Source organism: Macaca nemestrina, chromosome 6 (genome assembly GCF_043159975.1).
Source record: "Macaca nemestrina isolate mMacNem1 chromosome 6, mMacNem.hap1, whole genome shotgun sequence".
Classification (NCBI taxonomy): domain Eukaryota; kingdom Metazoa; phylum Chordata; class Mammalia; order Primates; family Cercopithecidae; genus Macaca; species Macaca nemestrina.
In genome coordinates, this window is record NC_092130.1 from 109,200,862 (window position 1) to 109,217,563 (window position 16,702).

The 16,702-nt window shown below is 34.7% G+C and overlaps 1 protein-coding gene across 8 annotated transcripts in view; it reads right to left on the reverse strand.

Moving 5' to 3' along the window:
- Positions 1-16,702, reverse strand: part of LOC105499492 (erbb2 interacting protein) — a 151,218-nt gene that overhangs the window by 22,477 nt on the left and 112,039 nt on the right. For 7 of the 8 annotated variants that reach the window (XM_011772088.3, XM_011772086.3, XM_011772082.3 and 4 more), the window contains 6 exons: positions 14,744-14,843; positions 9,411-9,532; positions 8,295-8,468; positions 6,142-6,327; positions 3,944-4,058; positions 2,128-2,311 (listed from right to left, as the gene is read on the reverse strand). In XM_011772088.3, the coding sequence (XP_011770390.1) occupies positions 2,128-2,311; positions 3,944-4,058; positions 6,142-6,327; positions 8,295-8,468; positions 9,411-9,532; positions 14,744-14,843 (881 nt within the window). The remainder of the gene's footprint in view (positions 1-2,127; positions 2,312-3,943; positions 4,059-6,141; positions 6,328-8,294; positions 8,469-9,410; positions 9,533-14,743; positions 14,844-16,702) is intronic. The other variant, XM_011772087.3, reaches the window with a different exon arrangement.

Consider the following 16,702-nt stretch of genomic DNA (forward strand, 5'->3'; position numbering starts at 1 on the left):
GCTGAACTATGAATAAAATTAGAATTTTTAATCTGCATCTTTTCATTAATATGCTAAAAAAACAAAATGCTTGAAGGAGGGCAAATATATGGAAAGAAAACTAGTAACATGAATAGTGGAGTAAAGCGCACAGGACATTTTTACAGTTAATTTTGAAGCCTTACATTATTAACCAAATTAACCACAGTTAACGAAGTACACAGTTGTTATTACATTCAAATATACAGGTAAGAAAACTGTACAAAGCAAAGAACTGAATAATTGTCCAAAGTATTATATCAAATATGTAAAAGGCATAAAAAGATACATGAAGTCTAATCACTCTTCTAAGTAGCTAGCTGTATTTGGCAAATACTTTTAAAAGTGTCACTCCAAAATTATAGAAAATATTTTATTTTTACCTGGTGGTATAAAGTATTTGTGTCCTCTTGAATACATATTCAAGTTATGTTTCCACAAAAATTCCCTAATACTGGGTCTTCCCATTACAAAAAAGAAAACTTTCATTACTAGAAACACAGCACAAAAAGGTGTTGCTGTATTCCTTGCTTAGGCTTTATTCATTATATTAAAAGCAGGATTTAGAAAATATACCACTTTCCCAACAATAAAAAAAATTTTATTATTCAACAAATTAATACGATAATATCTAGGAGGTTATAAAAATTAGTATTTTAAACAGTAGCTCATAGCCTCAAATTCAAAGAATAGAAATAAATGATTGATTGTAATTACACAATACCTTAACTCATTTTCAGGCATAAAATTCACATCCCTTTTCCAACAATACACGTTAATATACAAATTTTACTTAAATACGCCTGAAATTTAAGAACAACTCTAAATGACTGTTAAAAATATCCATACATTAAGCTTTTGGTTTAGTAGTAACCCCAAGTAACCCCATTTTTTTTTTTTTTTTTTGAGACAGGGTCTCAATTCTGTCACCCATGCTGGAGTGCAGTAGCCTGATCATGACTTGCTGCAGCCTAAACCTCCCAGGCTACAGAACCTCCCACCTTGGCCTCCTGAGTAGCTGGGACTACAGGCATGTGCCAACATACCTGGCTAATTTTTTTGTAGAGACATGGTTTCACCATGTTGCCCAAGCTGGTCTTGAACTCCTGGACTCAAGCAATCTATAGTCTTAGTCTCAAAAATTGCTGGGATTACAGGTATTCTACCACATCCAGCCAACCCCAATCTCTCTTTTTTTTTTTTTTGAGACACGGTCTAGCTCTGTCACCCAAGCTGGAGTGTGGTGGTGTGATCGCAGCTCACTGCAACTTCCGCCTCCTAGGCTCAAGTGATCCTCCCAACTCAGCCTCCCAGGTACCTGGGACTACAGGCACATGCCACCACACATGGCCAACTTTTGTACTTTTTTTGGTAGAGATGGGGTTTCACCATGTTGCCCAGGCTGGTCTTGAACTCCTGGACTCAAGCTATCCACCTGCTTCAGCCTCCCGAAGTGTACAGGTTTAAGCCACCACATCCAGCCCATCTTTCTAACAAACAGAGTTTAGCTGATAGAATAACACTATGGTAGAATGGCAGGGCCTTACTCTGATAACCAAATTTATTTTTTTCTTTTCAAACCCACTGCCAACATTATAGACAACCAATTTCTCAAGAGCCTAAATAATAAAATGTGTTTTAGACTTCAGCTAAATTCCAGGCTATACAAATTAACATTTATCTCTCTCAGTGAGTGTGTCCTACAAAATTAAGCCTAAGCCAAATATACACCACCAGTCAAGAGTATTTGAATGAATCCTTTAATGGCAGCCCCCAAAATGATTCTGCATTTCTAACTATAAAAATACTCCTTTCAATTTATATTACCTCAAATATGTTTATGTTGCCATATCTAAAAATATATAAATATTCAACTTTTTAACCAGGATATTGAGAATCTAGTCTATTCTTCCCCATTTGAAAATCTAATTTAAGATGGAAATGTATAAAAACTAAATAGAAAATCAGCAATAGAAATGGGGAAAGAAAACATATTGCTGGAACTACTTCTATAGTATTTATTAAACCCTATATGTTTATATATTCGTAATCTGCCTTACTACTTCTATTTATTGTATAAATGAAAAACTGTAAAAGATGTTCACACACCTGATTTTGGAATTAGTATCAATATGAGTTTGTTTCACTGGAGAGCAGAGTGAGGTGTCCTGACTACTATCAGTATTAAGAGAAACTGAATCAGACATCCGAGATGGAGAAGAACAATTGCTGTTATTCTGATTGCTATTGTGTGTAACTTCATCTGATAAAGAATCTGTTTCCTTTGTATCATCTGAAACAAAACAAATTTAATATCAATGATAAATTCCCCAAGAATTGTGTGAAATGTTTTTCAGTGATGACAAATGGCAATTATACCGTCCTGGTTCTTAAGAAAATCAGAAGCACCCCAAAAATTCAGTCCTAATACAAAGACTAAATTTTTAGATGGTGATATAATTTTTTAAAAAGTAACCAATGTTGGGGTTACTAAGAATTTGATTTAGTTACTGACAAGGTGATATTATTATGTACTGCTTTCTAAGGTCAGTTAATTTCAGTGAATATGCTTTTCACCCATTTACAATTGGAAAAACTGATGATGAAAATATAATTTACAACCTTTTTGAACTTATCTGGGCAAGAAATTATTTCATACATATATGGAATTTTTTCCCCGTCCACTCTAATAAAAATAAGCAATTCAGTCAATCTACAAACATATAATTACCAAACAAATCAAGGAATTTTCAAAGGTCAGCTCTTCCTTAATATTTTTAAAACGTTTCATAGACTTGTTTATGAATGGTAAACTCTCAATATGTGAGGTGGTTGTGTGTGTAGCAATTATATGAACAGAAACAGACAAGTGTTCATATTCCATAATGGGTAGTATAAAAAGTAGTATTTTTTCAAAGTAGTGCTAAAAGGTTGTTTTTTTAACTCAATTCTAGCCAAATCATGGAAATAGTGTATATAGACATATCCATAGAAGATTATATGAATTAAGGATATCTTTGATGTTCTGAGATCTTAGGAGCACAGCTCAAGTAGTCCGGATTGTATTTACAGTTAACAGTAGCAAATGGGACTCTAAGTTTGATCTCAGTGTATTTAGGTTTTGAGCTCTTAACCGTTAAAATAGATGGTTGTTAGGTTCTTTCTTAGATACATTCCACTTCCTCCTCATCATGGGGGCTATTGTGACAATTAGATAATAACACGTAAAATATTTAGCACAGTAACTAAGCAATTAGTGCTCAACAAATTTTAGGTATCACTACTACAAGTATTATGAACCCAAGCTATCCAAGGGCCACCTTGATAATAAGTATCATCGATGCCATAAAGACAAACGGCTAAACATTTGAGGATGATGATGTAAAGATACTCAGGTGCTGGAGGAGAGGGGTGAGGGAAGGGATAGATACCCTTCAAGATCTCTAAGAGTCTAAGATTGTCTTATATGAAAGAATGGCTGGCAGAGGTTGGACAGCGTGTAAAAAATGTTTTGCGATAGAATGAATAAAAATAAGGTACTGTGCTGAAAGATATATTATCTAGCCTATTTGATGCAAAATTGTTCATTAGCCTCATTGTATGTCAAATCAGATATGTACACATGGATAAAATTAACTCAAGGCTCACACAGCAGATAAGTGGCAGATATGAAATTACAATCCAGGCTTATGTGTCGGTAAAGTCCATCCTTTATAAGTAAATTTGCATGAGGAGAAAGAAAAGACTATCAAGGCCTTTCACTAAAAATGAGAGAGAGGGAAAGAGAACCTTTCAGAAAGCCAAGCTTAAAAATTTGTTTCTAAAATGTTTCAAATAACATAATATTGAATGAAATTTATTCCAAAAAAATTTATAAATTTATTGAGGCAATTTCTACTCTTAGTACTTTCCTTCAACATCTAACCTTTTTTGTTATTACTAAGTGCTACAACTTTTGGCTGGTTAATAGAGGTTTCAATTAACGGTGGTCGCATCTCCGCCATTTTCATCTCTTCATCAGAAGAAAGTTCTTCAGATTCCTAGTAAAAAGCGGGGAGGGGGATAAAAGTTAAATTTTTGTTTCTTCAAATAAATATTAAGTCATAAGACTTTAAAGGGAAAACAAATATTATAAACATATATTAAACCTTTTCAAGATATTGCAATAAAACACAACTAGTCCTTCCAAGCCTGTTTGTACAATTTGCACCTCTATCCTTTTCATGGCATCATTATCCTAATCAAACATTAGGATACTACTCCCTCTATTCCCTTTTTTATACTGAGATATTCACGTGCTGCATCTGCTATAATATTCTCACAACTATAATAACTTTCAACCATATATAGCTCTATGAATTAGAGTAACACTCTATTAAAAGCCTTTAGTGGCTCCTCAAGACAACAGAACATTAAGTCCAGACTTCTTAGCTTGGCTTTTCAGAGCCCTGTAATCAGGGCCCTATCTACTCTTCCGATCTTATTTCATAATATTGCCTCTGACTCATTCAGTAACGTAAAATGTTATTTTCCATGTGTTCCAAATGCCATTCTTTTGCTCTCATAATTCCTTCCCCTTTCATTCCATTCTCCTGTATCTGTGAATTAAAATATTCCAAAACACAGGTGAAATGCCCCCTTCTCCTTAAGGCAGCCATAAATCTTCCTTCTAAATTTCTGCAACACTTAGTACTTTTTTAACACACTTAGCACAGTGTATCCTTAATTATATGCGCTTGCATTCATTTAAATCCCTATATCCACTTATCCATTCTGCCACCTTACCTCCAAACACAGTGCCTTACACATAAAAATTACACTAAATGAGTCATAAGTTCACTGTAACAAACCTAATAATTTTTTCACAGCCTATGTTACATTAGCTTCAGTACATACCATAGTGTATTGAGTGATATTAACCATCTTTTTTAAAAAAAAAAAATTATTCCTGTTGTAAATGACAGCTCACGGATAACCAGGAAAAGAGATGGTGTGCTTAAATGCACTTTGAAATTTTAGGGATGAAGATGTCTTAACTTAAATAGCCACTTGTAGCTAGTATACACTGCAGTGAACAATGCAGCTATAAATCAGAAATACTTCAGATATTCATATTAAAAAGTTACAGCTTCACTATTTTACATTACCATTAGCAGCGTATGAAGGGAATATAAAATGGTGCAATCATTTTTTATTCATGAAAATATATATCCACACAAAAACCTGTACACAAAAATTCACTGCAGACTTACTCATTACAGCCAAGAAGTGGAAATAATTCAAATGTCCATTAATTGAAGAATGGATAAACAAAGGGTGGATATACATAATGTAATATTATTCAGTCATAAAAATGGATGCTGTGTTGATATATGCTATAACATAGATAAACAAACACATTATGCTAAGTGAAACAAACCAGGCACAAAAGACCACATATTGTGTGATTCCACTTAAATGAAATGTCAAGAATAGGCAAATTTATAGCGGCATATAAAGTAGATTTTTGGTTGCCTAGCGCTGAAGGGGATAAAGAGTGAGGAGTAACAGGTAAGGAGTAGGGGATTTCTTTCTGGGGTGAGAAACATGTTCTAAAAGTGATTGTAGTAATGGCTGCACAATTTGGTAAATATACTAAAAGCCACTGAATTGAATACTTTAAATGAGTGATTTGTATGGTATGTGAGTTGTATCTCACATAAAGCTGTTTAAAAAAAAAAGTTCCAGGTCTTATTGATCCACTAGAAGAAACTCCACATCTAAAACTGTCTCAGACATTCAACCAAAAAACCTTTCACATTCAAGGATAAATGCATAAATAAGTTAAATAACTGGGTATGCTTATAGTAGTCTTTTCATTTTTAAGCTACAGAAATAAAAGCAATTATGTATTTTACAGTAGCCTCGACTACCTATAATCTAATTCACATAAACATCTGAATACAAAGGGCATAATAATTTGTAAGTTTAAAGTGACAAATGAGTGATATTTTTGCAGATATGAAATTTCTCAATGATGAATGCATTAATATACTTTCTACAATCAATATCAGGTCTTTAGCAACAATAAAATATTAAATTGAAAGTTCTTATGATTGCTCCAAAATAATCATAAAATCATACCTCAAAAACATCATCATGGTTAACAATATGCTTCAAGTCCTCAGAGGCTTTCATATTTGCAGTCACTGGTAAACTCCCAGGACTAATCTCAGCTTCAGGTTCATTGATCTTCTGTATAGAGTTTCCTATCATATATTTTTCTCTTTCATCAACTTTGCTTTTTACTGTAGTAGTACTTTCTGAGGTCTAAGTAAAAGAAAATATAAAGAGCTCATATTCTTTTAAGTTTTATATGTATTTTAAAGGTTCAGATAAAAATTTGTAAGCAATTTGCCAACTTCCAATTCTGGGACTAATCTCAAACACGAAAACTTTAAACATAGAAACCTGTGACACTCACAGATAAAATGCTCATTTTAGGATCACGTGGCCCCCAAAGATCCATGAGCCACATTAAAATTTAAAAGTGAGCCAAGGTTACTTTCCTCTTAGAAACTGCAAGGCTTGTAAGTGTGGACAACTGAGTCACTTAGCTCAGCATACTCAACTCCGGATGGTTAAAATTGTTTTCCGCTCATTGTGGACTGAATAGTAACTCTAATGACATGTAAAACTTTTGTTTCTGTGATACAATAATGTGTGTGTGGCAAAGTCCTAAAGGAATATACCATTTAGGAATTTGTGAAAGTTTCTGAAACATCCCAAGGAAATGAATGCCAACTGTCTGTCATTGCAATTACATTTAAAATGAGAATGGGGCAAAATGGATCAGTATTACTGGGGGAAAAAAATTTCCATCATAATAATTTTTCTGGCATTCATTATGTTCTTTGTTCAGACAATGATTTTTTTAAAGGTTACGCTGACGCTACACTGCCAATTGGACATTCTATAGCCAGAGAGTGGTAACGACAGTAATTATGGACTTCACTGATTATTACAGTTTCCCAGTTCAGGTAGCTAAGAACAAAACCTTAAACTGGCAAGTGCAGTCATGTGGCACTTTACAACAGTGATATGTTTGGAGAAATTTGTTAGGTGATTTTTTTTACTCTGTGAACATCATAGAGTGTACTTACACAAACCTAGATGGTATAGCTTACTACACAAATAGGTTATACGTTATATAGCCTATGGCCCCGAGGCTACAAACCTGTATAACATGTTACTGTACTGAACACTATAGGCAATTCTGACACAATAGAAAGTATGTGTGTATGCAAACATATCTGAATATAGAAAAGTTGTGTTATGATGTCATTAGGCAATAGGAGTGTTTCAGCTCCACTGTATGTTTTTTCTTTTTTTGAGACAGTGTCTCGCTCTGTCACCCATGCTGGAGTGCTATGGCATGATCACAGCTCACTGCAGCCCTGAATTCCTAGGCTCAAGGGATCCTCTCACCTCAAGTCTCCCAAGTAGCTAGGACTACAGGAGCATGCCACCATGCCCAGTTAATTTTTAAATTTTTTGTAGAGACAGGTTGTCTTGCTATGTTGCCCACGCTGGTCTGGAACTCCTGGCCTCCAGTGATCCTCCTGCCTAAGCCTCCCAAATAGCTAGGACAACAGGCACACATCACCAAGCACAGCATTTTTTTTTTTAACTTTCTGTAGAAACAGTCTCACCATGTTCATCAGGCTGGTCTCAAACTCCTGGGTGTAAGCAACCATCCCACCTCAAGTCTCCCAAAGTGCTGGGATTACAGGGGTGAGCCCCCATGGCCAGCCATCTCCCTTATATTCTTATTTTTTGTTTTTGAGACAGAGTGTTGCTCTGTTACTCAGACTGGAGCACAGTGGTGCGATCTCAGCTCACTGCAACCCCTGCCTCATGGTTCAAGCGATTCTCCTGCCTCAGCCTCCTAAGTAGCTGGGATTACAGGTGCCCACCACCATGTCCAGCTAATTTTTGTACTTTTAGTTGAGATGGGGTTTTACCATGTTGGCCAGGCTGGTCTCAAACTCCTGACCTCAAGTGATCTGCCTGCCTTGGCGTCCCAAAGTGCTGGGATTACAGGCGTGAGCCACTGCGTCCGGCCCCTTATACTCTTACAGGACCACCATCGTACGTATGTGAGCATGTTGACTGAAATATCATTCTGTGGTGCCTAACTGAACATTTAGAGTACGTGAAAAGGGTCACTATATTAACTGCCATTTAAAAATAAGAACTTGAAATAGGCTTTGGTTAATCCTTTTGAATTTTCTAACCTTCACACCCACATCTTTATTTGTATCTTGTTGGTCTTCATGTGGTTTCAGATCTCTTCCAGAGTCTTCATTGGTCTCTTCATCTTTTAATCTGTGTACAATGGTTTGAACGGTTTTGACCATATTCTTAAGCTCATCTGGATATGGTGTTGGATATCTTTTTAAATTTCCCTCCTAGAGAAATAAAATAAGTGAAATATGAAGTACAAATATTTCTAATGTCAATCTCAAACAAAATTTAACCTACAATCCACCTGAATTACATTAGATATTAAGCTCATAGAGATAACTGTGAAGACAGATGATAGACTTTGAAGGCATTTTAGGCTTAATAAAAATATGGTTTTATAACAAAATAGTAAGACTTCACAGTAAATTTCAATGTTTTAAAAATTTTATCAGACTCAAATATTTCCATTTAGAGACATACAGTATGAATATTGCCAAAAATTGTGCCACTTAGCTTTGAAACAGATACACATTTTTCAGCTAGATATTCATCTACGTATATATAAAATTCAGATATTCATATATTTATGTCTCACATACCAAGAGCCATATTTTTCCAAGGTCAGCCTGTCATTTTCTGAGATTCAGCTAAGTTTGTATAAGGGGCAAATAATTACATTCATAAGTAACTCAAAAATATGTATTTACTACTCCTATCACTGTGATATGTTTTCAATTCCATAAAGAAACAAAATGTTCATAACAAAGAGTTCTTTATCTCTAAGATGTATAAAAATAAATCATTAAAGAAAGGGAAAGCGGAGAAAATCATCATTACAAATATGGTGGGGGGAAGTCAGCTAAACTGAAGTTAAACATAAAGGGCACTAATTTGCAATAAAGTGTTAGTCCACTTCTCTAGCCTATAATAACGTTTTCCTCTTATAGTTATATATACTATGAAATTTAGTTTTAAATCACACAGTTTTATATTGTTCCCACATTCTTTCATGTCTGAATATTTGGAATCAATAACACTTCAAGTAACTTGAGGACAAGGAATAAATCCAATACTTTTTTATATCCCCAAACATCATAGTATATATAGTACCAACTTAAATATCAGCAGACTTGTTTCAAATTTTAAAGAATAAAGAACAGACTCACCCTGGGAGGTGCCTCCCTTTCATCTTTGTCTTCATCACATTCAAATGCAACTTGAGCCCGCTGTTTCCTCTGTTCCTCCCACAAGGAAGGGTTAAAACTTTCATTATCTGATATGAACATAACTAGAGAAAAGTAAGAAACAAATAAAAACCTACTATATTTTACTGTAATTATGGAAAACTATCACTTGCTCATAATTTCTGTACGAGTTATGTTCATTACAATAAGTCTAAAATAGTTAAGAATGGTCAATGCAAGAAATTAGAAATCCTTTTTTTTTTTTTTTTTTTTGAGACGGAGTCTTGCTGCGTCTCCCAGGCTGGAGTGCAGTGGCCTGATCTCGGCTCACTGCAAGCTCCGCCTCCCGGGTTCACGCCATTCTCCCGCCTCAGCCTCCCAAGTAGCTGGGACTACAGGCGCCCACCACCACGCCCGGCTAGTTTTTTGTATTTTTAGTAGAGACGGGGTTTCACCAAGTTAGCCAGGATAGTCTCGATCTCCTGACCTCGTGATCCACCCGCCTCGGCCTCCCAAAGTGCTGGGATTACAGGCTTGAGCCACCGCGCCCGGCCAGAAATTAGAAATCCTAATGCATAGGCTGATTCTGGATAATGTCAATGTAAGATTTCTTTATAATGTCAATCACATATCCTTTCTTCCCTGAAGCTGATTCGTCTTGTTTTTTTACCAGAAGGGTTCCTGAAGAGAATCTACCAATGAAAACACCACAGATATATGGTTTTGGGCAGTGCTCTAAAAGGTGCTATGGTAGAAATGCAATTTCAACACTGTATTAAACATTATACATAACATGGATTATATACTAAGTAAAGTTCTTACAATATATTTTCTATATCAAAATGTAAAAAAATGGAAATTTTAAGGTAAACCCAACACTTATATATTCTATCAGATATATAGGGTGAACATCCCTAATCCAAAAAATCCAAGATGCAAAAAACTCTAATGAGCATTTCCTTTGAGCATTGTGTCAGCACTCCAAAACGTTTGGATTTTGGCACAGTTTGAATTTTGGGTTAGAGAGGTTCAACTGATATGAATCCTGCAAATATTCCAAAGTCAAAAAAAAATCAAAACCTGAAACACTTCTGGTCTCAAGCATTTTGGATAAGAGATACTCAACCTGTAACATCAAAAGCAAAGATTTAACAACTCTCAGTTTTTTGTTATTATTAGGCATCTAAAAAATACATAAGGCTTAAAAATTAATTCATTCAGCTATTATATATCATTCCATAGAAGTTGTGCAATACAAAATAAAATCGCAATTTTTTTGCCCATTAAAAGAAAATGATTATCCCCTACTCAAAATAGAGATTACGAGTATCCAAAATGAGCTTTAAAGAACCCCAGAAACTCCTGGAATACCCAAATATAGTCAATTAGAATATTTCCACAAAAATAACATAATACAAAAACTTCTAATTATCATTTTTATTAAGCCTTTATTTGGGGCTTGCTTAACCTTTTAAAATCTCATATCCAAACTAAGGATGTCATGAAACCAAGTCTTACCAATGGGAATGAAATTCTTTAATTTAGCCTCTTCTTTGTTTTCATTACTCCATTCAAGATTTTTTTTTTTCCTTATAATTGCTTTTTTTAATTGCTTAACACATACTCAATGAAGTAATGTATTTGTTTTCGTTCAAAACAAATGTGGAATGTGATTCAAATTCCTATTGACATACTTTTGTGGTATCATTGGAAAGGCAAGGACAGCCCAGCAGTTTCCAACAAAGTCTATTTTTTAACTCATATAATTCCCTCTCCCTTGTAATTTCAATCACCAGCTTGGCCCAGAGATTCCAATTAGTGTGTCTAAAGCAATTTTACACCAGAACTTATTCAGAAGCCCAAGGTAAGTTAACTTTTACCATGCTTCTCATTCTTGTCAAATTCTGGTCACTCACACTTTCTACTCTTTTTTATAAATCTCACATCTTTGAAGATTCACGACATCAGATAGTATCACTTTCTATCCATTCTAGAGGCTACTCAAACTGATCACCCAGGTATAGACTTACTGAGGACTCTAGTATTTTGGCTACAGATTTTTCTCTCCACCTAAGACCTGCTAATATCCTGAATGATGTCAATATGGGATGATAAGCCCACCAACTCAACACTACAACTTTATATTCCTTGATGTCCTCAATCCCAATGTCCCTATGCATATCAGCTAAATGATTCACAACCACAGTCATATTCAGGACTTTTCCACCTCTTTGACCACGACGCCTGTTCTTCCAAATCACTCAATTCCTTATTACTGCTGGTAAACTTTCAGTTCCTTAACTACCTTTCTTTTGCTCCTTGTAAAATCACTCTAGGTTTTACTTCCTTCTCTATTAAGCTTAGATTTTATGATACATTAATTACTACGACTTCCCTGAAATGCCCTTACCCCAACTTCCAGAGGCAACTTCCACTTCATTGTAAAAAGAAATGCGGCCGGGCGCGGTGGCTCAAGCCTGTAATCCCAGCACTTTGGGAGGCCGAGATGGGCGGATCACAAGGTCAGGAGATCGAGACCATCCTGGCTAACACGGTGAAACCCCGTCTCTACTCAAAAAAAAATACAAAAAACTAGCCAGGCGATGTGGTGGGCGCCTGTAGTCCCAGCTACTTGGGAGGCTGAGGCAGGAGAATGGCGTAAACCCCGGAGGCGGAGCTTGCAGTGAGCTGAGATCCGGCCATTGCACTCCAGCCTGGGCAACAGAGCCAGACTCCGTCTCAAAAAAAAAAAAAAAAACAAATGCAATAAAAACCCTCAGACTCATATTTCCACTAATATCCTGCTTTCTTAGCTACAAATGTATTGTTACAAGAAAGCATACTTCCTTTTCTCTCTGATTAAGACTGATTCCTCTACCTAGGCCCAAGATCTCACCCCTACTCTTGCACATTTATTCATCACTATCTACCTTTAGAATCTTTCTTTTTTCCTTCTTCTTTTTTTAAATCTTCCCACCTTCAGAATCTTGAAGGCAAGAATTTTTGCCTTTACTTAGCTCTAGCACAATACCTGTCACAAAGGTGGGATGAAAAACAGAATTAATTGTGAACAGTGTCTACTTCTCTCAAATTGGTATAAAACCCAAACACAAATATGTAATATTTTTTGACTCATCTATTTCTTGGAGGCACTAGGATAAAGACAAAAGCCTTTCTTATAGTTGAAAGGAAATTCATTCACCTTGTTTAGTACTCTGTGTATAATATCCATGAGATACTTTAGGTGACAAATGAACTCTAAGAGGACCCAGAATATCATAATTGATACTGTATTTCAAACTTTTCTATTAGAAACTCTTCAAACAAATCTCAAAATCAAAAATTAGTAGTGGCAAGATTTTGCTACTTCTATTCTTCCTATCAGAAATAAATGTTTTACCTGAATTGTGATCTCTTTTCAAATTAAACAGGAAGGGAATAAATTACAATGATAGAATAGAAAAAGAAGGCAAGGTAGATTTGAATCATTAAAGTAGAAATCAGTATGAGAAGAAATCAAGGCACGAATATACCTATGATTCTGACAGTTTAGAGGCAGAATGAGTAAACTTTTTCTATAAAGGGTCAGATAAATATTTTAAGCTTTGGGAGAGGCAACTAATGATAACAGCATCTATTTTGGAAGATTGTAAAGATGAGAAGTTATGGATATATAAAGTGCTTAGCATCGTGTCTGACTCAAATTGGCTATTATTTTTACATTGCTATAGCAGGTTTAGCTTTGAATTACTGAAATGGAATAAAAACTTATTTAACTTATATTCCAGAACTAGTGCTAAACTATTAGAAAACTCTTTACTTTCTATAAGATAATTATTTCTTGCTCTCTGCCAGAAGCAATAAAAGACTTGCTTTGATAAGTTATTATTTCATGGGTATAATCTGATGACTTGTATTTATATGTAGCAAAACCTGTTCAGCTTTCTAATCCAATTAGAAGATTTGTGAGATAACTAACGTAAAGAGCTTCATTCACTGGAGGTTCTACAGTTAAAGCTTTGAGAATAGGTTTACAAAGAATCTCTCTTCCATGTATTTAAATTCACCCATAATCTCCAAATTTAGCAATACAATAAAATATGGAAGTATGTTTCCATAACAAAATATAGTATACTTAATATTAAGCTGTCAATAGTGATCACTGTTTTATGTGAACAATAATTTCATGAATTAGAAATTAAGTTAAAAATAGAAATGCAAACTCTGCTTATGCTGTAAGCAGTGCCATGTGGGGAATTACTCGAATGCATCAGTAGCTAAGTTTTTTTGTTTTATTCACTAAAACTTATGTCTCAATTTCCTACTTTTCTTTGTCTCTGAAGATGATTTCTGGAAAATAGGAAGTAAGGGTAAGCATCCTCTAAATAATGTTATAATCAGCTATGCAATATACTAGATAATTGTTCTTTTACATGAGAGGACAGAATACTAGCATAAGTATCCCTTATCTGAAATGCTTGGTTCCAGAGTGTTTTGTAGTGAACGAATGTGGATGTGCTCCAAAAGAACTATTATCATCATTTCAAGATAAGGAAACTGAAGTTCAATAATCTATTTAACTTGCCTGTGGTATAGTTTATAAATTAAGACTGATGATTGAAATGACTGATTTACATTTTTTCTTCAGTGTTTCTATGTATTAAGAATTAATTTATAAATAATTTCAAACGACAGGTATTTTCACTGGTGTCAGAAAGAAGATACATAAAAATTACAGTTACTTTAAGTGTAATATAATAAACACACACACACACACGCAGAGAGTAAAACATATACTAGAAACAATTTGCTCGTTAGTCTAAAAGGTTGTCGCACCATAATCTATAAAAAACATCTGTGCCCAGTAGTAAAAGGTATATTCCCCCTTGTCAGGCAAAATAAAAGAATTTAAGAGTAGCATTTATAGTCAGAGTTCAACAGATTATGCTGATCCAGTGTAGATCCAAGTGTAATATTAAGTTCACAAGTGAAGAAAATATTTCCTGGTTTAATAATTCTTATCACATAACACTTAACATTTATTCCTAGCATACAGCTAAATGTTTTTAAGTTACCAATTTTAACACTGTGGTTTAATTTAAAGGAATCATTTAAGGAAGCATATGCTACAATTATACCTCTAAATTCAACCCCTGAAATCGTGCCCTATTTTTCCATTATTTTGAAATGAACTTTTTTGGTCAATTCTCTAAAGTCCCATCAAACTAGTAAAAGTCTTCGAGACTTAAAGTTCACTTCACACCTTTTAAATTAGTATGTGTTTTTAACAAGAAAATAGATTATGAAATTCCTACCATCCTCAGTCCTTGGCTGTTGAGGGAACATGTAGTTGGTAAGCACCATTTTCTGGGTCTCTGAATCAGTTTCTTTTTGAAGAGGTATCAGGGGTTTGGACTAGAGAAGGAAAATAAATGCTTAATTTTCAATAACCCTAAAGCAAATACATATTCAGCAATTCCTCTGCATAAGTACATACCACTTTTTCTATAAAATATCAATGTGTAGGTTACAAACAAATCTAACTATATACAATAATACTTTAGGCATTGATTTGAAACCATATTAAAATCCAACAAATAAAATTTAGTTTTTAGTATAAAGTAAGTAAATCAAGTTAATGAAATATCAAGTTTTAAAAGATTTCATATACTAAGTTTATCCACAGTCCATTACTTATTAACACAGTGATATATTTAATAAAGTTATAAAATAAGCCTTTCCATTGTATATTATTTTGCCCTCTCTAGTATTCCCCTTCACTAAAATGCTTTTGGAAAAAATTACTTGGAAGGGTTAGTCTGGTTATCTAAATGTTTATTCTAGTTAGCAGCTGAAAAGAGAAAGATGAAATCAATTCATCACTGAGGAAAAGAGAATGATGATTCTCTTCATGAAAACAATGATGAAAAGAGAATGATGAAAAAAAGCTTCTCTTTCTTCCTCTTGTGCACTCGTGTATCCCATCTACAGTAATGACACCAGTAAGTCACTCAGTGGTGGAGCCCCCCAGGAAATTTGGACCTTCTTTTTTCTTATGATTTTTTCCTTAACTAGTTAACAAATGTTATCCATCTATTTTTTAATATAATTAATTCTTTTTGCTATTCCCCTAAAATCCTACCAATAAAAGCCTTGGCTGACTCCAGACGGACAGAGAACTACACAATTCTCCCCTCACATGCGACCCTATTACTTAATTCTTTGCACCTACTCCTGTGAAAACCTTCCAGCTAGTTAATTCCATCCTGTAATCTTACTCCCATTCAAACATTCCCCTCTGTTCCTCAGCAAACAAAAACTGCCCTACATTTCAAATTCCTGAAAAATTTCCTTGACCCTCAGATAATGGAAATGGTAGCTCTACTCCCTTCTCAAAGACAGTGCTTCCCTCAGGCCTCAAATATAGGGGTTAATTTATTCTCTCCTACCTCATCCGCCCCAAGTCAGGAGGTGAGGGTAGCACTTACAATGCTGTGACATCATTCCTCCCCTATCCTCAGATTTAAATTCCTGTTCCTTTGAGGCATTTATAACCCGTACCTTCCATAGTCAATCTCCTGTCCTATTATCTACTGGCCTCTTGGTGGTACTCATCTATTCTTGGCTCTTTTACACCGAATTTTTCCAAAGTCATGGGTAATTCAACATATACAAAACACAGATGACATTTCCATACTTTTGGCTTCTCAGCAGATGAACAATGTGTGAGAAGAAAAAATAAGTGCCCTTAGATGAGCATTTAAAAATTATCTGGAAGGCTTTTAAAGACTTATCGCCCTGAAAATCTTCTATAACTGTTATAATTGTTGCGTAACTCTGTGACTATACTAAAAATCACTGAATTGTATCCTTTAAAAGGGGTTCATTGTATGGTACATGAATTACAGGTCAACAAAGATGTAATAAGAAACCTAGTCACCTGTTATTTATGAGGCACAGAGACAGAAAAAGGAATTGAGAACAGTGTATCTGGCCTCTCAGTTCCCTGAACACCCAACTTCAGAGATCTTTAATCCGATTTCATTTCAGATATTCTATTCCTATGCCACAATTCCTAAAATATCACCTGTAAATATTCTTCTCTGAAATATAAAAATGACTCATTCAATGAATATTTACTAAGAGCCTTTTATATTGCAAAGCACTATGACAGGCTCTGTGTACAGAGTTGTGAGCAAAGCATGTTATCTTTACTGACTTTGTAGAGTTTATGAGAGGAAGAATACAGGTAACAAAATAGGCAACTGCAATTG